The 24,762-nt window shown below is 35.3% G+C and overlaps 3 protein-coding genes and 1 pseudogene across 7 annotated transcripts; all 4 read right to left on the reverse strand.

Moving 5' to 3' along the window:
• Positions 1-544: 544 nt before the first annotated feature.
• Positions 545-4,304, reverse strand: LOC128251097 (uncharacterized). The gene is made up of 2 exons (XM_052977473.2): positions 3,987-4,304; positions 545-1,782 (listed from the first exon to the last, which is right to left on the reverse strand). The coding sequence occupies exons 1-2, from the start codon at positions 4,302-4,304 to the stop codon at positions 829-831; spliced, it is 1,272 nt and encodes a 423-aa protein (XP_052833433.2). The 3' UTR covers positions 545-828.
• LOC149130607 (uncharacterized) lies at positions 545-5,826 on the reverse strand (annotated as a pseudogene). Its single transcript, XR_016238713.1, has 2 exons — positions 3,773-5,826; positions 545-2,055 (listed from the first exon to the last, which is right to left on the reverse strand). The product of XR_016238713.1 is annotated as an uncharacterized LOC149130607 (transcript).
• On the reverse strand, positions 545-12,473 carry LOC128251098 (uncharacterized). Of its 4 annotated transcripts, none has more exons than XR_016238813.1 (3): positions 12,335-12,473; positions 8,926-10,414; positions 545-6,042 (listed from the first exon to the last, which is right to left on the reverse strand). XR_016238813.1 is itself a non-coding variant. In XM_089344523.1 (2 exons), the coding sequence occupies exon 2, from the start codon at positions 10,251-10,253 to the stop codon at positions 9,165-9,167; it is 1,089 nt and encodes a 362-aa protein (XP_089200649.1). In that variant the 5' UTR covers positions 10,254-10,414; positions 12,335-12,473; the 3' UTR covers positions 7,926-9,164. The 4 variants fall into 4 exon arrangements, 1 of the variants encoding a protein (XP_089200649.1); XR_016238811.1 differs by having other exon boundaries at positions 8,414-10,414; XR_016238812.1 differs by lacking the exon at positions 12,335-12,473 and adding an exon at positions 10,517-11,011 and having other exon boundaries at positions 8,414-10,414.
• On the reverse strand, positions 545-24,759 carry LOC128251099 (uncharacterized). The gene is made up of 4 exons (XM_089344634.1): positions 23,797-24,759; positions 20,500-21,605; positions 12,335-15,340; positions 545-6,042 (listed from the first exon to the last, which is right to left on the reverse strand). The coding sequence occupies exons 2-3, from the start codon at positions 21,444-21,446 to the stop codon at positions 13,939-13,941; spliced, it is 2,349 nt and encodes a 782-aa protein (XP_089200760.1). The 5' UTR covers positions 21,447-21,605; positions 23,797-24,759; the 3' UTR covers positions 545-6,042; positions 12,335-13,938.
• Positions 24,760-24,762: the final 3 nt, after the last annotated feature.

Consider the following 24,762-nt stretch of genomic DNA (forward strand, 5'->3'; position numbering starts at 1 on the left):
TCAGGCTGAGGTTTCAATCCCTGGTCAAGAAGCTGGCTTCAGGTATACAGGAAGCAAAACATATTAATATACTTTAAAAGCAAACAAAATATATTTATATTAGAAAAACGCCATCTGTATGTATTTATTCATCAAACAAAAAATGTGTCAATACATTAATAGTGTTTCTCTCTGGCACAAAACCAAACTGCATCTCATCTTGGCTATCTCTTTTCCTAATGAATTGCGCTATGACCCCTGACAAAACCGGGATGAAGTTGAAAAGGATGACACTCTCCTTGAGAAATATTTTCTTCCATTTTCGTAAGATAATTATAATCTAGACCTTTTGCCAAGTTTAATATAAAAATGAAAATAGTCTGTTGTGGAGCACTAAACTATACTTATGCTCCATGTTACTCCTTTACACTATCTTTTGTCTTGTACTCAAGGTCATTCTTCGTTTTCGTTTGTGATCCCTTTGTTTTGTACTGGAGGTTATTACTTAAGTACATATTTGACAACTTTACCATGTCCCTCACAATGAAAAAAGCCATAAATTATGTTCTTGTTGAAGATATTTAATGAGTGAAGCATTGAAAAACTAATAAGAAATATACAGTAAATCATGGAAGTGACATTCAACAAAAGCCATGTATAGGGTTGCCAGGAGAAGCAGTTTCAGATTAGAGGTCCCTAATTGATGGAAAAAAGAATGGAAGAGGGGATGGCACTGCAAGAAAATTTTAAAAGAAAAGAACTGAAATTTTTGGAAAAACATTTCCGCAATCATGATTTCCATCACACGAATATTAAGAAGAAAAAAAGTTTACAGAAAAAACACACAAACTACACTTTTTTCTCTCCTGTATGAATACATTTGTGTACATAAAGACTACTACTAACAGAGAATGATTTACCACATATATTACAGTGATATGGAGTCTCTCCTGTATGAATACGTTTATGAGAAGTTAGGGTACTATTATGAGAGAATGATTTACCACAGATATCACAGTAATATGGCTTCTCTCCTGTATGAGTTCGTCTGTGTGAAGTTAAGGAACTACTGTGAGAGAATGATTTACCACAGATATCACAGTAATATGGCTTCTCTCCTGTATGAATACGTTTATGTGCAGAAAGATTACTATTCAGAGAGAATGATTTACCACAAACATCACAATGATGTGGTTTCTCTCCTGTATGAATACGTTTGTGTACAATTAAGTCACTACTGTGACAGAATGATTTACCACAGATATCACAATTAAATGGTTTCTCTCCTGTATGAGTACGTTTGTGTTTAGTTACATCATTACTTTGAGTGAATGATTTACCACAGATATCACAATGATATAGTTTCTCTCCTGTATGAATACGTTTATGTCTAGTTAAGACATTATTTTGAGAGAAAGATTTACTGCACACATCACACTGATATGGCCTCTCTCCTGTATGAATTCGTCTGTGGGCAGGTAAAGGACTACTTGTAGAGAATGATTTACCACAGATATCACAATAATATGGTTTCTGTCCTGTATGAATACGTTTGCGGCTAGTTAAAATATTACTCTTAGAGAATGATTTACCATAGACATCACAATGATACGGTCGCTCTCCAGCATGAAGATGTTTGAGTGCAGTTATAGCACTACTTTGAGAGAATGATTTACCACATATATCACAGGGATATGGCTTCTCTCCTGTATGAATACGTCTGTGAGCAGTTAAAGGACTACTTTTAAAGAATGATTTACCACAGATATAACTTCTCTCCTGTATGAATACGTTTGTGTACAGCTAGGTTACTTTTTTGAGAGAAACATCTTTTACAGACATCACAGTTATATGAAGACTTTCTTATCTCTTTTATCATCTCTTCATGAGAAATCAATTCTTCAACCTTCTCACTCTTTTCCATTATTTTTCTCCTCAAATCACAATGTATATATAATGTTCTTGTTTTCCTTCTTGCAGCTGACTCTTTACAAAGAATATGCTTTGTACATCATTTTCTTTCAGATGATAAATATTGAGGATGTATCTTCAGTTATCCCAATGTCATATGATATTCTGAAATAATAAAGAAACATCAGTGTAAAATATGGAGGCTACTTAAAAAATACAGATTCAAAAGTGTTTTACACTTACTGTACTTTTATTATTATTATTTTTTTTTTTTGCTCGGGTCAAACACTGAAGTTTAACATCGTAATCTACGCCGTTTTAAAGGTATATAAATAAAATTTCATTAAAAGATATCCATTTTCCTAAAAATTACGAGGGAAAAAATTGGATCCTGTGAATTTTCCTAAAGTCCTCTCCCCTCGTTGGAGCAAATTTTTGTTTTCATATTTCTTTAATACACATTTTTTTCACATCTATTACACTTTTCTGTTTTCGTCACCGTGAGTTAAAGTAAACATTAACCGCCATCTCTTTGCCATAGCTAGAAATAGCAGCTAAATCTGGCAGAAATCATGGATATCTCTCATCCATAAAAGATGCGGGAGACAGAAACAATCGACACGTCAAAAACCGAACGTCTACAGAATTAAAAGATTAAATGTTTTCATTGTTTAATACTTACGGAAATGTTTCATAAAAGAAAGAATAGTTATAAAGTGTGTGAATTATGTGTATTGAGAAACGTATCAAAAGTGTTTGTAGAAGTTAATTGAAACAAATTCCTGCTCGAATTATACTTCTATCAAAGTGAAGGTAAAAACGGAAGTACAATTATTGCCCATAGGTATCGTTAAATAAAACACATACGGGAGATAACTCTTGTCGCAATGTTTCAATTTAATGCAATTGTTTTTCCTATCTGCTCGTATTTGGGAGATTCTTTCATTTATTCTCTGCATTTTCATAATAGCACTTCCAGGTCTCTTTCTTTTCAGAAGCACTGAGTGCAAACATGCCACTATCCTACACACATTTCTCCCCCAGAACTCAATGTTCTCTGGTACACTGCCTCACAAACCAGAACACTTTAGGCCTTCAGTCCTTGTATAATAGAACATTGGCAAACCTCTCTCTGAATCTTCCTCATCACTTAATGACTATCTTCCATACTGGCATAGGTTGAATGGTTTGACAGGACTTGGCAAACCAAAGAACTGCACCAAACTCTGTTGTCAGTTTTAGCATTGTTTCTACAGATGGACGGCCTTCCTTAAACCAACCACTTTACAAAATGTACTGGGTATTCTTTATATGGAACAACATTTGTGCTTTCAGCATGACACCAGAATCAGTGGGTTCATCAAGTAGCTTGTAAGAAAAAACAACCCTTGGATGGGAGAGGGAATGATATCGAGGTGGCTTTGTGCTAGTTGAAAGGTTAAAGTATAACAGAGTGATAGAGATAGGTGCCATACTACGGAGGAAATAGTCAGCTACTCCAGTAGGAAAAGGGAAGACAGCAAGGAGAGAAAGACAGAAACAGATGGTACTGGAAGTGCACCAGGAGCTACACACAGGAGATAGTGGGGGAATGTGAGCAATACTGGGGGGTGGGGGTAGAGGTGAATATTTCAAGAGGATTGAAGATGTTTAGAGATAAAGAGGAGGTGACTGTAGCAAGTGACAGTGAGAGAAGTAGCCTTGCCCCAGCCAATGGCAGGTCTGAGAGGACATGGAAAATGTATGGGTAGGCATATGAAAGAGAGTGGCAGAGGCTGCAGCAGGTGGGGATCATGGGTGGATGAAGGGGGAATGTTGAAAAGATAGGTTGTGAGAGATTTTTGACAGAGGGAGGGATACGGCATGGCTGTAAAGGACATACTTGTATATATGGCCACAATTTGGCTTAGATTGTGTTTTCAAGCACAATAAATCACCAGATGTCTTGGTCCCTTGTTGTCTCTTCTGTGTGGCTCAAAATCTGAAGATAATTTCTCACATCTTCCTGGGTCTACCTCATGCAAAAATTCTCTCCATAATTAGATAGGCATTTCTTTATACAGCTGCTCTTCTCCATATGCATCACATCATCATACCAATAGTCTTCGATCTTCTACACCAAGCAGGGTCATTTTCCTAAAGGATTGGTAATTTATTTGCTTTCCTAATTCATTAGGATTTAGGTCTTTGCTAAAATAATTATAAGGCCCTTTGACTTTAGACCTCTCTAAATTTATTAGAGATTGTGCTATAACAAGTTCATCAGCAAAGAGGAGCCTCAAAAGGCAACCGGTCTTCAATTCCTCTAATATGTCCTTGAGGATCAGGATAAACAAGAGTGGGTTGAAAACCAATCCATGGTGAACTCTTAGCTGCACACTAAATTCATTGCTGTACTCATAGCCAATTTTCATCTCAATGACAGCCCTGCAAAATATACTTATGCCCCATGTTTCCCCTTTGCAGTCTCTTTTGTTTTGTACTCAAGGTCATTCTTTGGTTTTCCTTTGTGATCCCTTTGTTTTGTACTGGAGGTTATTACCTATGTACATATTTTACACCTTTTACTGTAACCCTCACAATGTAAAAGAAATAAATTATGTTATTGTTGAAGATATTTAATGAGTGAAGCATTGAAAAACTAATAAGAAATATACAGTAAATCATGGAAGTGACATTCAACAAAACCCACAAGCAGGGTTGCTAGGAGGAGCAGTTTCAGAATAGAGGTCCCTACATTATAGAAAAAGGAACAGAAAAAGAGCATGGCACTGCAAGATAATTTTAAAAGAAACGAAAGAAATTGAAATTATTGAAAGACCATGTTCACAATCATAATTTCCATTACATGAATCAGGAATATTAGAAAGAAAAAAAAGTTTACAGAACAAACCACACAAACTACTCTTTTCTTTTCTCTTCTTTATGAATACGTTTGTGTGTAGAAAGATTACTATTCCAAGAGAATGATTTACCACAGACATTACAGTGAAATGGTTTCTCTCCTGTATGAGTACGTTTGTGTAAAGTCAAGGCACTACTGTGAGCGAATGATTTACCACACATATCACAGCGATATGGCTTCTCTCCTGTATGAATACGTTTGTGAACAGTTAAGGTGCTAGTGAGAGAGAATGATTTACCACAGATATCACAAGGATATGGTTTCTCTCCTGTATGTGTACGTCTGTGTAAAGTTAAGGTACTACTCTGAGAGAATGATTTACCACAGATATCACAGTGATATGGAGTCTCTCCTGTATGAGTACGTCCATGTAAAGTCAAGGTAGTAATGTGAGAGAATGAATTACCACAGATACCACAGTGATATGGCTTCTCTCCTGTATGAATGCGTTTGTGTGTAGAAAGTTGACTACTTCAAAAGAATGATTTACCACAAACATCACAATGATGTGGCTTCTCACTTGTATGAATACATTTGTGTCTAGGTAAAGCACTGCTATCAGAGAATGATTTATCACAGATATCACAGTGAAATGGTTTCTCTCCTGTATGAATACGTCTGTGTGTAGTTAAGTGACAATTATTAGAGAATGATTTACCACAGATATCACACTGATATGGTCTCTCTCCTGTATGGGTACGTTTGTGCACAGTTAAGTTAACGCTGTGAGAAAATAATTTACCACAGATATCACAGTGATATGGTTTCTCTCTTGTATGAATACGTCTATGTGCAGTTAAGTGACTACTGTTGGAGAATGAATTACCACAGATATCACAATGATATGGTTTCTCTCCTGTATGAACACGTTTGTGTATAATTAAGACACTATTGCAAGAAAACAATTTACCACAGATATCACAATGAAATGGCTTCTCTCCAGTATGAATACGTTTGTGTACAGTTAGGTCACTTTTTCGCGAGAAGGACCTTTTACAGACATCACAGTCATATGAAGACTTCTTTGTCTTTTATCATATCTTCATGGAAAATCAATTCTTCAAGCTTCTCACTCTTTTCCATTATTTTTCTCCTTGAATCACAATGTATATATGTATATTGTTCTTGTTTTCCTTCTTATAGTTTACTCTTACAAAGAATATGCTTTGTACATCATTTTCTTTCAGTTTTAAAAGATTATAAATATTGAGGATGTATCTTCAGTTATCCCAATGTCATATGATATTCTGAAATAATAAAGAAACATCAGTGTAATATATGGAGGCTACTTAAAAAATACAGATTCAAAAGTGGGAAATTTACCTGAACAACTGAACTTATAATTTGACATTGTTGTTTAGCCCCGAGCAGAAATACAATTAAAAACATTCTATCTTGTTTTTCTCTTTAGCATTGTATATCTAGGATATAATAATGCACTCATTTACAATTGTGACATGGTGTGACTGTGAGGAAACAGAAATGCAAACACACACAATTATGATTTCGAAAAATCATTGTTTTACCCAAAACTACAATGTTATTTTGTGTTTTTATCATTTTATTCCTGTTACACTCTTCCAGGCACTTCTTCTCCCCTATTATGTAGGAACCCCTAACTTACCATCTTGAGTATTACACATGATTAATGCTTCAAAAATAACACCAGTTGTAGGCATTAGAATTTATCATTTTAGAGAAATCAGGGAAGGGTTTAATGTGAACAGTGTAATTTCAAATCAGGTTCAGGGCTACCCCACAGATAATCTGAAATTGATGTCAGATCACTAAGAAGCAACCTTCAACTTTAATACTAATATCTGTCGTAATTTTCATTGTATTAAAAGATATTCATTTAATTTCATTCCAGAAAGGAAATGCAGAGTAGTCCTCAAAATTTAATTTTTTGCAACAAGATTGTAATCTACATCATAAAAATTTATGAAGAAAACCCAATCAGCATATCTACACAAATGTGTCCACCGTCCCAAATTTATTTCCTCAGAACTTTCAGAAAAATGGATATTTATTAGTGAAATTTTTACAAATACACTTCAGATAGTGCAGATTCTGATCATATCAGAAATTATGAGGGAAAATTGTTTTAGATTCATTTATTTTTCGTTTGAGTAATAGAAAAGGTTTTTCAGAAAGATCCCAATGGTGGAGATGTGCTAAGAACAACAGCTAAATCACTCTCTCCATTTTTTCAATAGTGAAACCATATTCAATACCGTATTTACGAATTTGTTTCTCTCATTATAGTACATGGGATCTTTTTTAAAACCTTTTTCTATTTCTTGAACGAAATATAGATGAATCTTACACCTAGTACACTATTTGTTCTTCCATTTTTGTGACGGGAGTGGGTGGAGATAATTCACAGGATCCAGTAATCCCACTTTGACAGCCGATCACAAAAATGAAAAAACAATAGTGTGATAGGTGTAAAACATGTAGTAAACGAATATGAAAAAAAAAAAAAAAAAAAAATGCGCGCTGGCGAACGAGAGAGAGGACTCGGGAAATTCAGACCTTGACCTTTAAACTCCAGTGTTGCTGGATCGTGTGAATTATCCGAGTCTGCAACCGGTTACAAAAGTTGAAAAACAAATAGTGTACTAGGTGTAAAATAATGTGTAGTAAACAAATGTGAAGAAAAAAAAAAAATTCGCCGACGGACGGGGAAGTGGTGAGAGGACTCGAACATTCCCGATGTGAATTTTCTGAGTCCTTTCCTCCGCCCCCCATTCGCCAGCGCGCATTTTTTTGTTTCATATTTGTTTACACTTATTGCACTATTTTTTTTTTTTTTTGCTCCGGATGCATCTACAAGAGGTAATCTAGTTTTACCAAAACTATTGTGACTTCACACAAGCAGCACTTGTGTAAGTCGAAACTAAAAACAAACCTTAACTAGCGGAGGTAAAGTATATGTGCACCACTCATTTTCTGCGTAACCCTCACACTAACCCTAACAAGTGTGCACGGTAAAAACATCAAATTAAAAACAGACTATATTGTGGGGCTCCTTACATCATTAACAGTATTGTAAAACAAGATTCCCTCCACCACCACTTCATATCCTAAAGTAGCTGCATCAGGACCTCTGTATTTAAGAAACGCCACATTTTTTTTCAAACTTATTTGCCATTTATTTTCCATTACACTCAACCAGAACAGTAATTTATAAACTTTTTCTTCTTCGAAAGTTCTCTCCCCACAAATTTTATTATAATCGTAATCAATGCCCTTTGAAAAGTATTTATATAAATTTTCATTAGAAGATATCCATTTTCCTAAAAGTTATGAGGGGAAAAATCGGATCCTGTGAATTTTCCGAAAGTCCTCTCCCCTCGTTGGAGCAAATTTTTGTTTTCATATTTCTTTAATACACATTTTTTCACATCTATTACACTTTTCTGTTTTCGTCACCGTGAGTTAAAGTAAACATTAACCGCCATCTCTTTGCCATAGCTAGAAATAGCAGCTAAATCTGGCACAAATCATGGATATCTCTCATCCATAAAAGATGCGGGAGACAGAAACAATCGACACGTCAAAAACCGAACGTCTACAGAATTAAAAGATTAAATGTTTTCATTGTTTAATACTTACGCAAATGTTTCATAAAAGAAAGAATAGTTATAAAGTGTGTGAATTATGTGTATTGAGAAACGTATCAAAAGTGTTTGTAGAAGTTAATTGAAACAAATTCCTGCTCGAATTATACTTCTATCAAAGTGAAGGTAAAAACGGAAGTACAATTATTGCCCATGCGTATCGTTAAATAAAACACATACGGGAGATAACTCTTGTCGCAATGTTTCAATTTAATGCAATTGTTTTTCCTGTCTGTCTCCATAATAAAACTTTTCTAGAACTAGTTTCAGATATTTTATATGAAGGTAATTCCTAGTGATAACACTGACTCTCCTTATCATCCTGATTTCACCCCTAATTCTGAAACTAGAATTAGTACTCATTCTTTTAATCACGGGCCCGAGAAACAATGAAGATTTTTAACTTCTACTCTCTGATGCAGCATGGGACAAGGTTTCTACAGACAGTTGACAATATGGTTTCTCTCCTGTATGAATACATTTATGTCTAGTTAAGTCACTACTTACAGAGATCGATTTACCACAGATATCATTGTCATATGGTTTCTCTCCTGTATGAACACACGTTTGTGTGCAGGTATCACAATGACACAGCTTCACTCCTGTATGAACACGTCTGTGGGCAGTTAAAGAACCATTTTTAGAATATGATTAACCACTGGTAGCAGTTACATGGCTTCTCTCCGATATAAATATGTTTATGTAAAGTCAAGGCAGTACTGCAGGAGAATGATTTACTGCAGGCATCAGTGATGTTGTTTCTCTCCAATATGAATAGGTCTGTGTGCAGTTAGGCGACTACTGTCAGAGAATGATTTACCACAAATATCACACTGATATGGTTTCTCTCCTGTATGAATACGTTTGTGTCTAGGTAAAGCACTACTATCAGAGAATGATTTACCACAGATATCACAATGATGTGGCTTCTCTCCTGTGTGAGTACGTTTGTGTGTAGTAACGTGAATACTTCTAGAGAATGATTTACCACAGATATCACAGTGATAGGGATTCTCTCCTGTATGAATACATCTGTGTGCAGTCATGGCACTATTGCAAGTGAAAGATTTACCACAGATATCACAATGATAAGGCTTCTCTCCTGTATGAATATATCTATGAGCAGTTAAGTGACTATTTTGTGAGAATGATTTACCACAGGTATCACAGTGATATAGTTTCTCTCCTGTATGGTTACGTTTATGTGTGGTTAAGTGACAATTCTTAGAGAATGATTTACCACAGATATCACAATGGTATGGCTTCTCTCCTGTATGAGTACGTTTGTGTGAAGTCAAGGTATTACTGTCAGAGAATGATTTACCACAGGTAATACAGTGATATGGTTTCTCTCCTGTATGAATACGTTTATGTCTAGGTAAAGCACTACTATCAGAGAATGTTTTACCACAGATATCACAATGATATGGCTTCTCTCCTGTATGAATACGTATGTGTGTAGTTAAGTCACAACTGCGAGAGAACAATTTACCACAGACATCACAGTGAAATGGCTTCTCTCCAGTATGAATACATTTGTGTTTAGTTAAGTGACATCTTTGAGAGAATGATTTACCACAGATATCACAATGATATGGTTTCTCTCCTGTATGAGTACGTATGTGTGTAGTTAAGTCACAACTGCGAGAGAACGATTTGCCACAGACATCACAGTGAAATGGCTTCTCTCCAGTATGAATACGTTTGTGTTTAGTTAAGTTACTTTTTTGAGAGAAGCATCTTTTACAGACATCACAGTTATATGAAGACTTTCTTATCTCTTTTATCATGTCTTCATGAGAAATCAATTCTTCAACCTGCTCACTCTTTTCCATTATTTTTCTCCTCAAATCACAATGTATATATATTGTTCTTGCTTTCTTTCTTATAATTCACTCTTTACAAAGAATTTGCTATGTACATCAATTCTTTTCAGTCTTAAAAGATGATAAATATTGAGTATGTATCTTCAGTTATCCCACTGTCATATGATATTCTGAAATAATAAAGAAACATCATATTTTACAATATGGAGGCTACTTAAAAAATACAGATTGAAACGTGGAAAATTTACATTTCTACAGAAATAAACATTTACCTGAACAACTGAACTCATAATTTGACAATGTTGTTCAGCTCTGAGGCATGTCTAACTGAGCACAAATATGATTAAAGACATTCTATTCAGCCTGTCCTCTCAAGGATTGTATATCTCGGTCTTCCTCATCAAATGCAGTCTTCAATATTCATAAATGCAAGGTGAAATTTAAGGGAAATGTGTTCCTATTTCTACTAGGTCATGTGACCACAAAGAAGGCTATGAAGAAATGCATGTTGTTCCTGCAGATTCTGCAAATTTTTATCACAGATCAAACAAAAATTAATATTCATAAATGAAGAAAAAACAACTGAATTCAAGAAACAAGAAGCATTAACAAAACATAAGTGGTCTGGCAGTGGTGAAGTTTGATTCCCCACCATGTGATTTGGGGTTGGGTCCTACAGTGCAGCACTTTCAGTAAGTGTCTTCTACAATAGCATCAGTGAAACCAAAGCCATCTGAGTGGACTTGGTTGATGGAAACTGAAAGAAGACTGTCATGTGTGTATTCTTGTTTTGACATTCTGTGATAGATGTAGACAAGCATCAACATGTCATTTGATTCTCATCTTCCAGGGAAACATGTCTGGACATGGGAAAATATTACCTTGCTTGGGTGCCATTGTGGGTTGGTGACAGAAAGGGCATTTGTCCTTAACATGAACTCTGTTTGACCCAGGCAGACATAGAAAACTACTGTTTTAAATGATAATAATGATTTATATTCTCCTTATTGAGTAGCATATCTATTGATATATCTGTAGACTCAGCTACATATCTGTCTGTCTCTGTTTAAATAATTATCATTTCTACTTTCCCTTCATTTCATGTATATATCTACCTGTTTTTATAACACCAATAATTTAAACAATGAAAAAAAAAAATCCCAGAATATAAGACTGTCGGTACCCCAGCATGACCATAGCCTTTTGTCAAGAACATGTAAAAGATAGAAGTGTATGATCCACAGCTATTTGCTAAGGTTATTTCCCATTAATTTAACTCTCAATCGATACACCTTTTAATTTATAGATCTTCACGACATTGTTTTATGTTAAACATTTCAACTGTGCCTGTGTTTTGAACACATGAATGCAGAATATTATATAACTTCTACCTTCCTCCTCATTCTCTCTAATAACATAGACCTACACACATCACAGCTATATATATATATATATTTTTTTTTTTAATATATATTTTATATTTTATATATTTTATATTTTATATATATTTTATATATATATATTTTTTTTTTTTCACTTTTCTTGAAATTCCGATATAACCGTAATCTACACATTCTGAAAGTTGTGAAGAAACTAAATCGACGCGTGTGAATTTATAGAAACCTTTTTTCCCCAGGGAAAATTTATTTTCACAAATTCTGATGTAATCGGAATCTACACCTCCTGACAGGTATTTGTAGAAAATTTCCTTTCAATAAATACATTTTTCGGAAAGTTATGAGGAAACGAATTGCTGATGTATTAGGCATACATCAGTAGCTGTACCAAGAAACAAACATTCGATTAATTATAATTAAGTACAGGTTTCTAAACTCAAAGTGTTGTAGTATATTTCAGGATATTTCTAAACTGAAGTGTTCTAGTATATTTGAGGATATTTCTCAAACTAAAACCTGCAACAAACTAACGGGGCAACAATAGAGAATGTTGAAGGTAGCTTCCAGGTAGAAATAGCAGCTAAATCTTGCACAAATCATAGACATCTGCTATCATTAAAAGATGACTGAGAAACAAAATGATACGTCAAAACAGAATTAAAAGATTAAATATTCTCATTGTTTAATACTTACAGAAATGTTTCATGAAAGAAAGACTTGTTATAAAGTGTGTGTATAATATGTATTAAACGTACTTTAAGTGTGTAAGTTTGTGTGTACTTGTAAAAGTTAAATAAGAGACACTGACGCACAAAACAAATTTGTTTCAATGTGCAAGTGAATGCGGAAGTACAGTTAATGCGCATGCGTCTCGTTTAATAAAACACATATGGGAGGTAACTCTTGTTGGAATTTCTAACCGTAATCCAGTTTTTTATATTTCTGACAAAAATTTTCTTCGATAAGTTTTAGGTATTTTATATGAAGGTTTCACACTTAATTTTGAAAGAAGAATTAGTTCTCTTTCCTTTAATCATGAGCTCTACAAACGATGATGATTTTAATTTCTACTTTTCGATGATGCATGGGTAAGAGTTTCTATCGTCTGCTGGCATACCTCGAGACAACAGCCACATGTTCCAAGCGAGCTTGTGTCACTCTCCGCCGAGCAACAAATATCCCTCTCTTGATTACATGAACTGGAAATCAAATGACACCAGCTCAATGAGTCAGGATGCAGGCAAATGACAGAGGTTTGAATCGAATGAATGGATGGGTGAGGTGAGTGTTTCTTTAAGAAAAATTAAACTTTAAAAAGATATATTTCCCAGATTCGTAATCCCTATTTTTCTACATGGATAACAAAAATATTCGTAAAAATGTTACAAATCAAGAAATTGCTGTGGGAACGAGGGAAAATTTCCAATGATTCCATGCTATGGGGGGGGGGGGGGGTCCGGTTTTCCCATCCCCTCTTTTTTTCGAATAAACATAAGGGGTCTGCTGCATATTAGGAAGTCAGAGTACTTGATTCCATGCAGAAAATGAGGGTGGGGGTGAAATTTCTGACGCTTCTACCTTACCCCACCCTGTTTTTGGACCCCAAAAATGGTTTTGTAGTATATTAGATCACCAGAACTTATTCAACATAAAAAAATTTTTCAATGATTCCAGATGGGGTAGGGGGTCCGATTCACCCTTTTTTTCCAAACAAAAATAAGGAGTTTTCAGAATATTAGGCAGTTAGTGTACTTGATTCCACGCAAAAAAAATATTTTTTCTTTGATTGTAAACTAGACCCTTGTTAAATTGAATATAAAAAACAATTTTTCAGAAAGTTATGAGAAGAGGCTGTTGTGGAGCACTAAACTATAGTTATACCCAATGTCTTTCGGTTGTGGCCACTTTGTTTTGTACTAGAGGTTATTTTGTACATATCTGACAACTTTACTATATTCCTGTCAATGAAAAAGCCTTAAATTATGTTATCATTAACATATTTAATGAGTGAAGCATTTCAAAATTAATAAACAATAAATTAAAAAATAAAAATTAATAAAATATAAATTGTGGAAGTGATAATCAACAAAGAACCATGTGTAAGATTGCCAGGAGGAGGAATTTTCGAATAGAGGGCCCTACATTATGGAAAAGGGCATGAAAGTAGGGGAATGGATGGGGAGAAAATTAGGCAAGAAAGAAAAAAACAAAATCTTCAGGTTCATTTCAGAGTCATAATTTCCATTATTTAAATCACAGGAATATTATAAAATCGTTTACAAAAGAAACCATACAAACTACTCATTTCTTTTCTCTCCTGTATGAATATGTTTGTGTGTAGAAAGATTACTACTGTCAGAGAATGCTTTACCACAGATGTCACAATGATATGGCTTCTCTCCAGTATGAATACGTTTGTGTCCAATTAATTCACTAATTTGAGAGAATGAATCAACACATAAATCACAATGATATGGAGTCTCGCCCGTATGAGTATGTCTGTGTGAAGTCAAGGTACTATTCCTAGAGAATGACTGACCACAAATATCACAATAATATGGTTTCTCCCCAGTATGAATACGTTTGTGTGAAGTGAGGCCACTATTTTGAGAGAATGATTTGTCACAGATATCACAATGATATGGCTTCTCTCCTGTATGACTACGCTTGTGTATAGTTACATGACTACTGTTAGAAAATGATTTACCACAAATATCACAATAATACAGTTTCTCTCCTGTATGAATACGTTTGTGTCTGATCATGGCACTACTGTGAGAGAATGGTTTACCACAAACATCACAGTGATATGGAGTCTCTCCTGTATGAATACGTTTGTGTGAAGTAAGATTACTACTGTCAGAGAATGACTTAACGCAGATATCACAATGATACAGTTTCTCTCCTGTATGAATACGTTTGTGCCTAGTTAATTCACTACTTTGAAAGAATGATTTACCACAAATATCGCATTGATATGGAGTTTCGCCAGTATGAATACGTATGTGAGCAGTTAAAGCACTATTTTGAGAGAATGATTTACCACAGATATCACAATGATATGGTTTCTCTCCAGTATGAATACGTCTGTGGGCAGTTAAATGACTACTTTGAGAGAATGATTTACCACAGATATCACAATGATATGGCTTCTCTCCTGTATGACTACGCTTGTGTATAGTTACATGACTACTGTTAGAAAATGATTTACCACAAATATCACAATAATACAGTTTCTCACCTGTATGAATACGTTTGTGTCTGATCATGGCACTACTGTGAGGGAATGGTTTACCACAAACATCACAGTGATATGGAGTCTCTCCTGTATGAATACGTTTGTGTGAAGTAAGATTACTACTGTCAGAGAATGACTTAACGCAGATATCACAATGATACAGTTTCTCTCCTGTATGAATACGTTTGTGCCTAGTTAATTCACTACTTTGAAAGAATGATTTACCACAAATATCGCATTGATATGGAGTTTCGCCAGTATGAATACGTATGTGAGCAGTTAAAGCACTATTTTGAGAGAATGATTTACCACAGATATCACAATGATATGGTTTCTCTCCAGTATGAATACGTCTGTGGGCAGTTAAATGACTACTTTGAGAGAATGATTTACCACAGATATCACAATGATATGGTCTCTCTCCCGTATGAAAACGTTTGTGTGCAGTCAAGTGACTACTGCGAGAGAATGATTTACCACAGATATCACAGTGATACAGCTTCTTTCTTATTTGAATATGTTTGTGTTCAGTTAGGTCACTTTTTCGAGAGGACCTTTTACAGGCATCAGAAATGAACTCTTCAACCTTCTCACTCTTTTCCATTATTTTTCTCCTCAAATCACAATGTATATATATTGTTTTTGCTTTCCTTCTTATAGTTCACTCTTTACAAAGAGTTTGCTTTGTACATCAATTCCTACCAGTCTTAAAAGATGATAAATATTGAGGATGTATCTTCAGTTATCCCAATGTCATATGATATTCTGAAAACATAAAGAAACATCAGTATTAAATATGGAGGCTACTTAAAAAATACAGATTTAAATGAGGGAAATTTGCATTTCTACAGAAATAAACATTTACCTAAACAACTGAACTCATAATTTTACATTATTGTTTAGTCCTGATGCATTTCTAACTGAGCAGAAATATAATTAAAGACTTTCCATCCAGTCTTTCTCTTTAGTATTGTATATCTAAGACTACATAATCCAATATAGTCTTCAATGTTCATAAATGAAAGGTGAAATTAAAGAGAAATGTGCTGTTATTTCAAGTTAGAATGTGAAGGAAACCGTGTTGTTTTTGCAGGTTTGCAGGTCTTACAATTATTTTGCCGCAGATCAAACAAAAATAAACATTGATGAATGAAGAAAAGACAACTGAATTCAAAGAAAACAAAAAAAATTAATAAAAAATGTAACTGGTCTGGCAGTGGTTAATAAGATTGATTCCCAAGCATGTGATTCTAGGTTCAGTCCCACAGTGCAGCACTTTGAAATTCTGTTATTTTATCAGAACTGTACTTTTAAATATAATTGAAATGCACTTAGAAGTTATTGCCTAGTTATCTTGTCCTAATATGTTTAAGATGAAAATTGAATTAAAAATATAAAACTTATTCAAATATATAACAACACTTTTCACTGTTAAACTATGACCAAATCTCAGCCTAAGTTATTTACCAATTGAGATTATTTTCATTTCATTTCAGTTACCCATCTATTAATATATCTCTTAACCTGTATATCTATTGATATATCTGTAGATTCACCTACATATCTGTCTGTCTCTGTTTAAATAATTATTTCTACTTTCCCTTCATCTCATGTATATATTTGTCTGCTTTTATAACACCAATAAACATTTAAACCTAATAAGAAAAAAAAAAAACATTCCATAAAGAAAACAGAAGACTTTGAGTGCCCCAGCATGGACATGGCCTTTTGTCTAGAACATATAAAAGATAAAAGTGTACGATTGACTGATATTTGCTGAGGTTATTTCCCATCAATTTAACTATCAATCGAAAAATCTTTTAATTTATAGATCGTCATGACATTGTTTTATTATGCTAAACATTTCAACTGTGCCTTTGAACACAAGAATGCAGAATGATATAGAACTTCTACCTCCCCTTCACTCTTTCTAATTATATAAAACTTCTACCTCCCCTTCACTCTAATTATATAGTACTTCTACCTCCCCCTCACTAATAATATACAACTCCTCCATCCCCACCCACTTTCAAGCGGGCTTTGTTTTATTTTCTTTCCTGACTTCGCTATTTCACTTTGTCTTTATCTCCAATTCTTCCCCTCCCCCACAATCTCTTTATGAATATATCTCTCCATCTGATTTATTGTCTTTCTTAGTGTAACAGATAAACAGAACAGAGTAACAAGCGGTATATTATTGTGGATAAAGCCCTACTTTGACATTTTCATCCCTTTTGTCCCGTTTTTGTTGTTAATTTTCTTCCTTCATACAATGGTAATTATGACGTTGAAAAACCATTGTTTTTCCCCAAAACTACAATTATGTTTTGTTTTTATAGTTTTATTCCCCTTCACCTCTTCCACACACACTTCTCTACTGATGTCGGAACGTCTGCCTTACCATCTTCAGTGTAACACATGATTAATGCTTTAAACAGAACACCAGCTGTAAGCATAAGAATTTATCATTTTAGAGAAATCAGAGAAGGAGTTAATGTAAACAGTGCTGGAGTAATTTGTAATTAGGCGCAGGGTTACCCTACGGATAATCTGAAACCGATGTCAGATGACTGAGAAGCAGCCTGAAATCTTTTAATTTTATTCCAGAAAGGAAATTGTGGAATAGTCCTCAAATTTTTATCTATGAACAAAATTGTAATCTACATCATAAAAATTTATGAGGAAACCAAATCAGCATATCTACACAAATGTGTCCACTGTCCCAAATTTATATCCTCAGAACATCCAGAAAAATGGATATTTTTTGAATGAAAGTTTTACAAATATGCTTAAGATAGTGTAGATTCTACTCATATCGGAAATAGTTGGGATAATTTTGTCTGCAGGTGGGGCGAGAAGTTTCGGAAAATTCACACAAATCAGCGTTGTTTCCTTCTTAAATTCAATACTTACAGAAATGCTTCGTACAGGAAAGACTTGTTATAGAGCCTGTGTATTATATGCCCATCAAGTATGTGTGTGTCGAGTTGATAAACATATCAGAAGTATTCGTAGAAGTTAAGACACACTTCGGAACGAGATGAACTTCCTTTAACATTCAATACGAAAGTACAAATTAAGGCGCATGCGTATCGGTTATTCGAAACACGGGGGGGTAACTCATGTCGGTACCTTTCTGCTTCAAGCAACTCTTCGTTTATCTGTCTCTCTATGTAGCAAAGATGTTCTTGAACTAGTTTCAGATATTTTATGTGAAAGTAATTCCTCGCAATAACACTGACTATAATCCTGGTTTCACACCTAATTCTGAAAGCAGAATTAGTACTCATTAGCTCTAGAAACGATGTTGGTTTTAATTTCGACAGTTTTCTATCGTCAGCCACTGGTTCCAAGCGAACGCATAAGAGTCCCTCTCTGTCGAGTAAGATACGTTTTCACGAGGCTTTTAAGAAACAAACACTTTACACATTACATGTTGTAAATATAAACAATGGTAGAACCATAGTACTTTTTTTTTTTTAACCGTATGTTTCGTCTGCATTTGAAGTGGGTAAACATGTAAATTTACAATTGGAAACATCAACTTGTTTTACTTTCTGATAATTTAAAACTATTACTTCAGATTGAATGTTGTCAAGATAAAATATAATTAGAAGTACATTCATAGGCATTGTCGTGGCTGTGTGGTCAGGAGTTTGTTTCGCAACCACATGGTTCTTGGTTCAGTCCCTCTACTTCAGCATTAAACTGAATCTCATCTATCTCAAATCTCTAAGTAAATGGGTTGAGTCTTTCAGTGACTTTCATAACCTGCTCCTGTAATTTGATATCTCTGTATTTACTACTATAGTATCTCTTTATACCAGTCTTTGGGTATGATGCCTTCCCGTACAACCCTAGGTAGAGGATGACTACACCATATCCTACTCTGCCAAATATTTTAAGAATTTCAGAGATAAATCCTGATGGAGAAGGGGTTTTCCCACGCTTTATGATAATTGCTTTACTTATAACATTGCTGTCAACAAGAATAAAGGTACTCTTTGCGAAGTAGGAAAATTCTCTTTCCCAAATTCATTCTCCATATTTATGAGCCTTTCATAATAGCACTTCCATGTCTCTTTCTTTTCAGCACTAAATGCAAGCATGCTATTATCATTCTGCACACATTGCTCTCTCACATCTCAATGTTCTCTGGTACACTGCCTCACAAACCAAAACACCTCATGTCTTTGGTCCTCACATAATAGAATATTGGAAAAACTTTGAAGACAAGGACCCCTTGGTTTGAAGAGACACTCATACTAAGGGAGGTTGCCTTGTGCTAGTTGAGAGGTTAAAGTGTAATAAAGATATAGAGATAGGTGCCAAACTAGAAAGGAAACACTTGGCTACTTCTGTAGGAAAAGGAAGGAAATCAAGGAGAGATGAAGAGAAATACACCAGGGAATAGTGGGAGGAATCCAAGTGGTACAGAGGGGTTAGAGGGGGATATTTCAAAAGAATTTCAGGGAAGATGTGACTGTAGCAAGTGACAGTGAGAGATGTAGGCTTACCCCAGCCATGGCTATGTTAGGTCTGTGAGGGCATGGAAAGTGTGTGGGTAGGCATGTGAATGAAAGTGGCAAGGGCTGCAGCAGGTGGGGGAGGGGGGGCTCTTAAAAAGATAGCTTGTGGGAGATTTTTGACAGAGGGCAGATATAAGGAGGGATACGGCATGGCTGTAAAGGAGATGCTTGTATATATGGCCACAATTTTGCTTAACATGTATTCTCAGGTGCAACAAATCACCAGATATCTTGGTCCTTTGTTGTCTCCTCTGTGAGACTCAAAATCTGAAGATCATTTCTCACCACTTTGTCCTACATCATCCTGGGTCTACTTCTTGAAAAGATCCTCTCCATAATTACAGATAGGCACTTCTTTATGCAGATTCTCTTATCCATATGCATCACATGACCATACCAGTGCAATCTTCTATCTTGCACACCAAGCAGGGTCATTTTTCTTTAGGGATTAGTAATTTATTTGCTTTCCTTTTTCTTAGGACTCAGGTCTTTGCTAAATTGACTCTAAGGCCCTTTGACTCTCGACCTTGCTTCCACACCTGATTCTTGTCAACAAAAAAGCCATAAATTTTGTTGCTGTTAACATATTTAATGAGGGCATCATTTAAAAATTAATAAATAGTAATATACAGTAATTAATATACAGCAAACTGGAGAAGTGATATTCAGCAAACACATGTAGGGATACCAGGATGAGCAGTTTCCGAATACAGGTCCCTACATTATGGAAAAGGGCATGGATAGAGGAGAGGAGAGAAAATTTATAAAGAAAGAAAAAAACTGAAATCTTTGGCTATACATTAGTTTCAAAGTCCTAATCTCCTTTACTTAAGTCAGACGAATATTACAAAGAAGACGTTTACAGAAAAAAACCCATAGAAACTGTAATACGAGTACGTTTATGAGAAGTCACAGTGCTACTGTGAGAGAATGAGTCACTTTAGATATCACACTGAAATGGTTTCTCTTCTGTATGAATACTTTTGTGTATATTTAAGTCACTAACAACAGAGAATGATTTACCACAGATATCACAATGATATGGCCTCTCTCTAGTATGAATACGTCTATGGACAGTTAAATAACCGTTTTGAGAGAATGATTTACCACAGATATCACAGCAATATGGCTTCTCTCCTGTATGAATACGTTTGTGACCAGTTAATGTACTACTCTGGGTGAATGATTTACCACAGATATCACACTGATATGGTTTCTCTCCTGTATGAATACGTTTGTGTGAAGAAAGAGTGCTACTGTCAGAGAATGATTTACCACAAACATCACAATGATGTGGCTTGTCTCCTGTATGAATACGTTTGTGTACAATTAAAGCACTGCTATCAGACAATGATTTACCACAGATATCACAATTAAATGGTTTCTCTCCCGTATGAACACGTCTGTGTTTTTTTAGCTCACTATTTTGAGAGACTGCTTTACCACAGATATCACAATGATATGCTTCCTCTCCAGTATGAAGACGTTTGTGTACAGTCAAAGCAGAACTGACAGTGAATGATTTACCACAAATATCACAGTGATATGGTTTCTCTCCTGTATGACAACGTTTGTGTGCAGATAATGTACCATTCTCACTGAATGATTTACCACAGATATCACAATGATACGGCTTCTCTCCTGTATGAATACGTCTGTGAGCAGTTAAATGAGCACTTTGAGAGAATGATTTACCACAGATACCACAATGATACAATCTCTCTCCTGTATGAATACGTTTGTGTCTAGTTAAGTGACAACTGCGATAGAATGATTTACCACAGACATCACAAGGATATAGCTTTCCTCTTGTATGAATATATTTGTGTACAGTTAGGCTACGTTTCAGAGAAAATGATTTACCACAGACATCACAGTGATACAGATTCTCTCTTGTATGAATATGTTTGTGTTCAGTGAGGTCACTTTTTCGAGAGAAGGACCTTTTACAGACATCACAGTCATATGAAGACTTTCTTATCTCTTTTATCATGTCTTCATGAGAAATCAATTCTTCAACCTCCTCACTCTTTTCCATTATTTTTCTCCTCAAATCACAATGTATATATATTGTTCTAGCTTTCCTTCTTATAATTCACTCTTTACAAAGAATTTGCTTTGTACATCATTTTCTTTCAGTCTTAAAATATGATAAATATTGAGGATGTATCTTCAGTTATCCCAGTCATATGATATTCTGAAATAATAAAGAAACATCAGTGTAAAATATGGAGGCTACTTAAAAAATAGATTCAAAAATGGAAAATTTACTTTTCTACAGAAATAAAGATTTACCTGAACAACTGAACTCATAATTTCACATTATTGTTTAGCCCTGAGGCATCTCTTACTGAGCAGAAATACGATTAAAGACATTCCATCATGTTTTTTTCTTTAGCATTGTACATCTAGGCCTACATCACCTAATACAGTTTTCAATATTCATAAATGAAAGGTGAAATTTTAAGGAAATATGCTGTTATTTCTAGTAGGTCATGCCACTACATAGAGAGCTATGAAGAAAACTATATTGTTTTTGATTTGGAGTTCAGTCCCACAGAAAGAAGAAACCGAATAAGTGTTCTTGTTATGAGATTCCATGATAGATGTAGACAAGCATCAACATGTCATTTGATTCTCATCTTCCATGGAAACATGTCTGGTCATGTGAAAATATTACCTTGCTTGGGAGCCAGTGGGGGTTGGTGACAGGAAGGACATCTGGCCATAACAATTCTACCTCAATGAATTCTGTCTGACCCAGGCAAGCATGGAAAAGTACCATTTCTAATGATGATGAGTAAATTATATTCAGTTTATGGAGTGGCTTTTCTTGTCACTGACTCATTTTGCCAAATATCATCACCTAACTGTCCAACTTTTAATGATTGCATAGGTCAGACCCTCACCTATTTCCAAGTAAATGAATATTCTCCAACAGCAGAAGATGTTTACGAAAGAGACAGGGGAGAAAAAATGACACTGTTTGCATAATAATGTACTCATTTACAATTATGATATGATGTAAATGTGAGGACACGCAAATGCAGACACACAGATATATGTAACTAATGGGCTCCTTGAAGTTTTTATATATCAGATCCACTCACAAGATTTTAGTCAAAAATGGAAGATACTGGCCTAAGTTGCCATGCAGTGGGACTGAACCCAAGACCATATGTTTGGGAAGTAAACTTCGTACCCACACTAAACTAATTATCTATGTATATTTTAATAATATTGAATTTTCCATATATTTTTCACCATCATCATCGTTTAACGTCCGCTTTCCATGCTAGCATGGGTTGGACGATTTGACTGAGGACTGGTGAACCAGATTGCTACACCAGGCTCCAATCTGATTTGGCAGAGTTTCTACATCTGGATGCTCTTCCTAACGCCAACCGCTCAGAGAGTGTAGTGGGTGCTTTTACATGCCACCGACACGAGGACAGTCAGGTGGTACTGGCAACGGCCACGCTCAAAATGATGTATTTTACGTGCCACCTGCACAGGAGCCAGTCCAGCGGCACTGGCAACGATCACACTCGAATGTCTTTACACGGGCCACCGGCACAAGTGCCAGGAAAGCGACGCTGGGCACAGGTGCCATCACAATTTCGCTTGCCCCAACAAGTCTTCACAAGCCGAGGTTCGTGTCCAATGAAGGAAACGACGTTGGGATGGGTGCCAGTTGTCGAATTTAGTTCGATTTCGATTTCACTTGCTTCAACAGGTCTTCGCAAGCGGAGTTTGGTGTCCAATGAAGAAAAATGGTTCATATTTGGTTGATTAAAATTGTAATGGCAAGTATTTATTGACCTTTTTCTTTCCTTTAAAAATCGCGGACAACCCAATACATTCCGAAAGGTATTTGTTGTAAATTTCATTACAAATATCCCCATTTTTCTAAACGTTGTGAGGAAACTAAGTCGACATGTGTGAATTTACCAAAACTTTGGCGAAAGTAAAGAATACATACACTCGGCGGTTCGGGGTCTTACATCACCTGACGGGTATTTGTAGAAAATTTCATTTGAAAAAAATCTATTTTTCAGAAAGTTATGCGGCAAAGAATTGCTGATGCGTTGGACACACATCAGTCGTTATACCAAGAAACAAACATTTGAAAAATTAGGATCTGTTCAGTCCCATAAATTATAGCAAAGTGTTGGCTGGAGTCTATTTCAGAGTATTTTTCGAACCAAAACACACAAATTAACGGGGCAGCGATAAAAAGTGTTGGAGGTGGTTTCCACAGGCAGAAATAGCAACAAAATCTCGAACAAATTATGGACATTTCTCATCCATAAAAGATGAGAAAGATACAAAGAATCGACACGTCTACAGAATTAAAAAATTAAATATTTTCATTGTTTAATACTTACGGAAATGTTTCGCACAGGAAAGAGTTGCTACAGAGTGTGTATATTATATGTACTCGAAGTGTGTTTGTAAAGCTGAGAAACGTATTGAAAGTGTCTGTAGAGGTTAATTAAAAGACACTGAGGAAGGAAACAAACAAACTCCGATGCGGAAGTACAATTAAGGCGCATGCGTATGGTTTATATGAAACACATATGGGAGGTAATTCTTGTCGGTACCTTTCAGCTTAAAGCAATTTTTAGTCTGTGTATAACGAAATTTTCTTGCACGATTTTTAGATATTTTATGTCAATGTAATTCCTAGTAATGACACTGACTGTAATCCTCAAACTCATCCTGGTTTCACACCTAATTCTGAAAGAAGAATTAGTTCTCTTTCCTTTAATCATGATCTCTGGAAACGATGATTTTAACATCTACGTTTCGATGGTGCAAGGGTAAGAGTTGTCTATCGTCAGGTGACATTCCGGGTGCTAACAGTCACCTATTCAAGCGAGCTTATAAGTGACCCTCTCTGTCGAGCAACAAACATTTAGTGTTCTGTATTTATAACAATCCCATAGCTAAACTAAGTCCCAGCAACAAAGGATATATTCCGTGGGTTAACAAGGTTCAACTGAATTTAACGGCAGATGTTAACGAGGTGGAAAGCCCATTTGATTTCAATGAAGTGTGACACAGGAAAGTCAAGAAGTTACCTTTATTGTATTCATGAAGCAAAATATGCCAAATATGCTGCTTTGTCACTTCCATTATAGTTTTGAAAAAATAACTGTTAAAATCGAACAGCACTCTTCAAAACTTGCACTAAAAATAAGAAGATAAAATTAATACCTGCTTTTATGGCAAGTTGCTGCAGGTAGTTTATACCATCCCCCTCTAACATTTAGTTCATGCAATTGGAAAAACCGGATTATGGGTTGACCCAATAGAATATAAATCATCTCCCTCTCTTTCAGTTGCGTTTC

This window comes from Octopus bimaculoides, chromosome 28, assembly GCF_046866305.1.
Source record: "Octopus bimaculoides isolate indiv1 chromosome 28, ASM4686630v1, whole genome shotgun sequence".
Classification (NCBI taxonomy): domain Eukaryota; kingdom Metazoa; phylum Mollusca; class Cephalopoda; order Octopoda; family Octopodidae; genus Octopus; species Octopus bimaculoides.

Coding starts and splice junctions, on each gene's coding strand:
- LOC128251099 (XM_089344634.1), bottom strand. CDS start 21,446: ATGGAAAAGAGTGAGGAGGTTGAAGAATTGATTTCTCATGAAGACATG. Junction 15,341..20,499: donor TGTGGTAAATCATTCTCTCA/AAACGGTTATTT, acceptor ATCATTCTCTCG/CAGTAGTCACTTGACTGCAC.
- LOC128251097 (XM_052977473.2), bottom strand. CDS start 4,304: ATGAAAATTGGCTATGAGTACAGCAATGAATTTAGTGTGCAGCTAAGA. Junction 1,783..3,986: donor TAGAAGATCGAAGACTATTG/GTATGATGATGT, acceptor AAAGTAACCTAG/CTGTACACAAACGTATTCAT.
- LOC128251098 (XM_089344523.1), bottom strand. CDS start 10,253: ATGGAAAAGAGTGAGCAGGTTGAAGAATTGATTTCTCATGAAGACATG.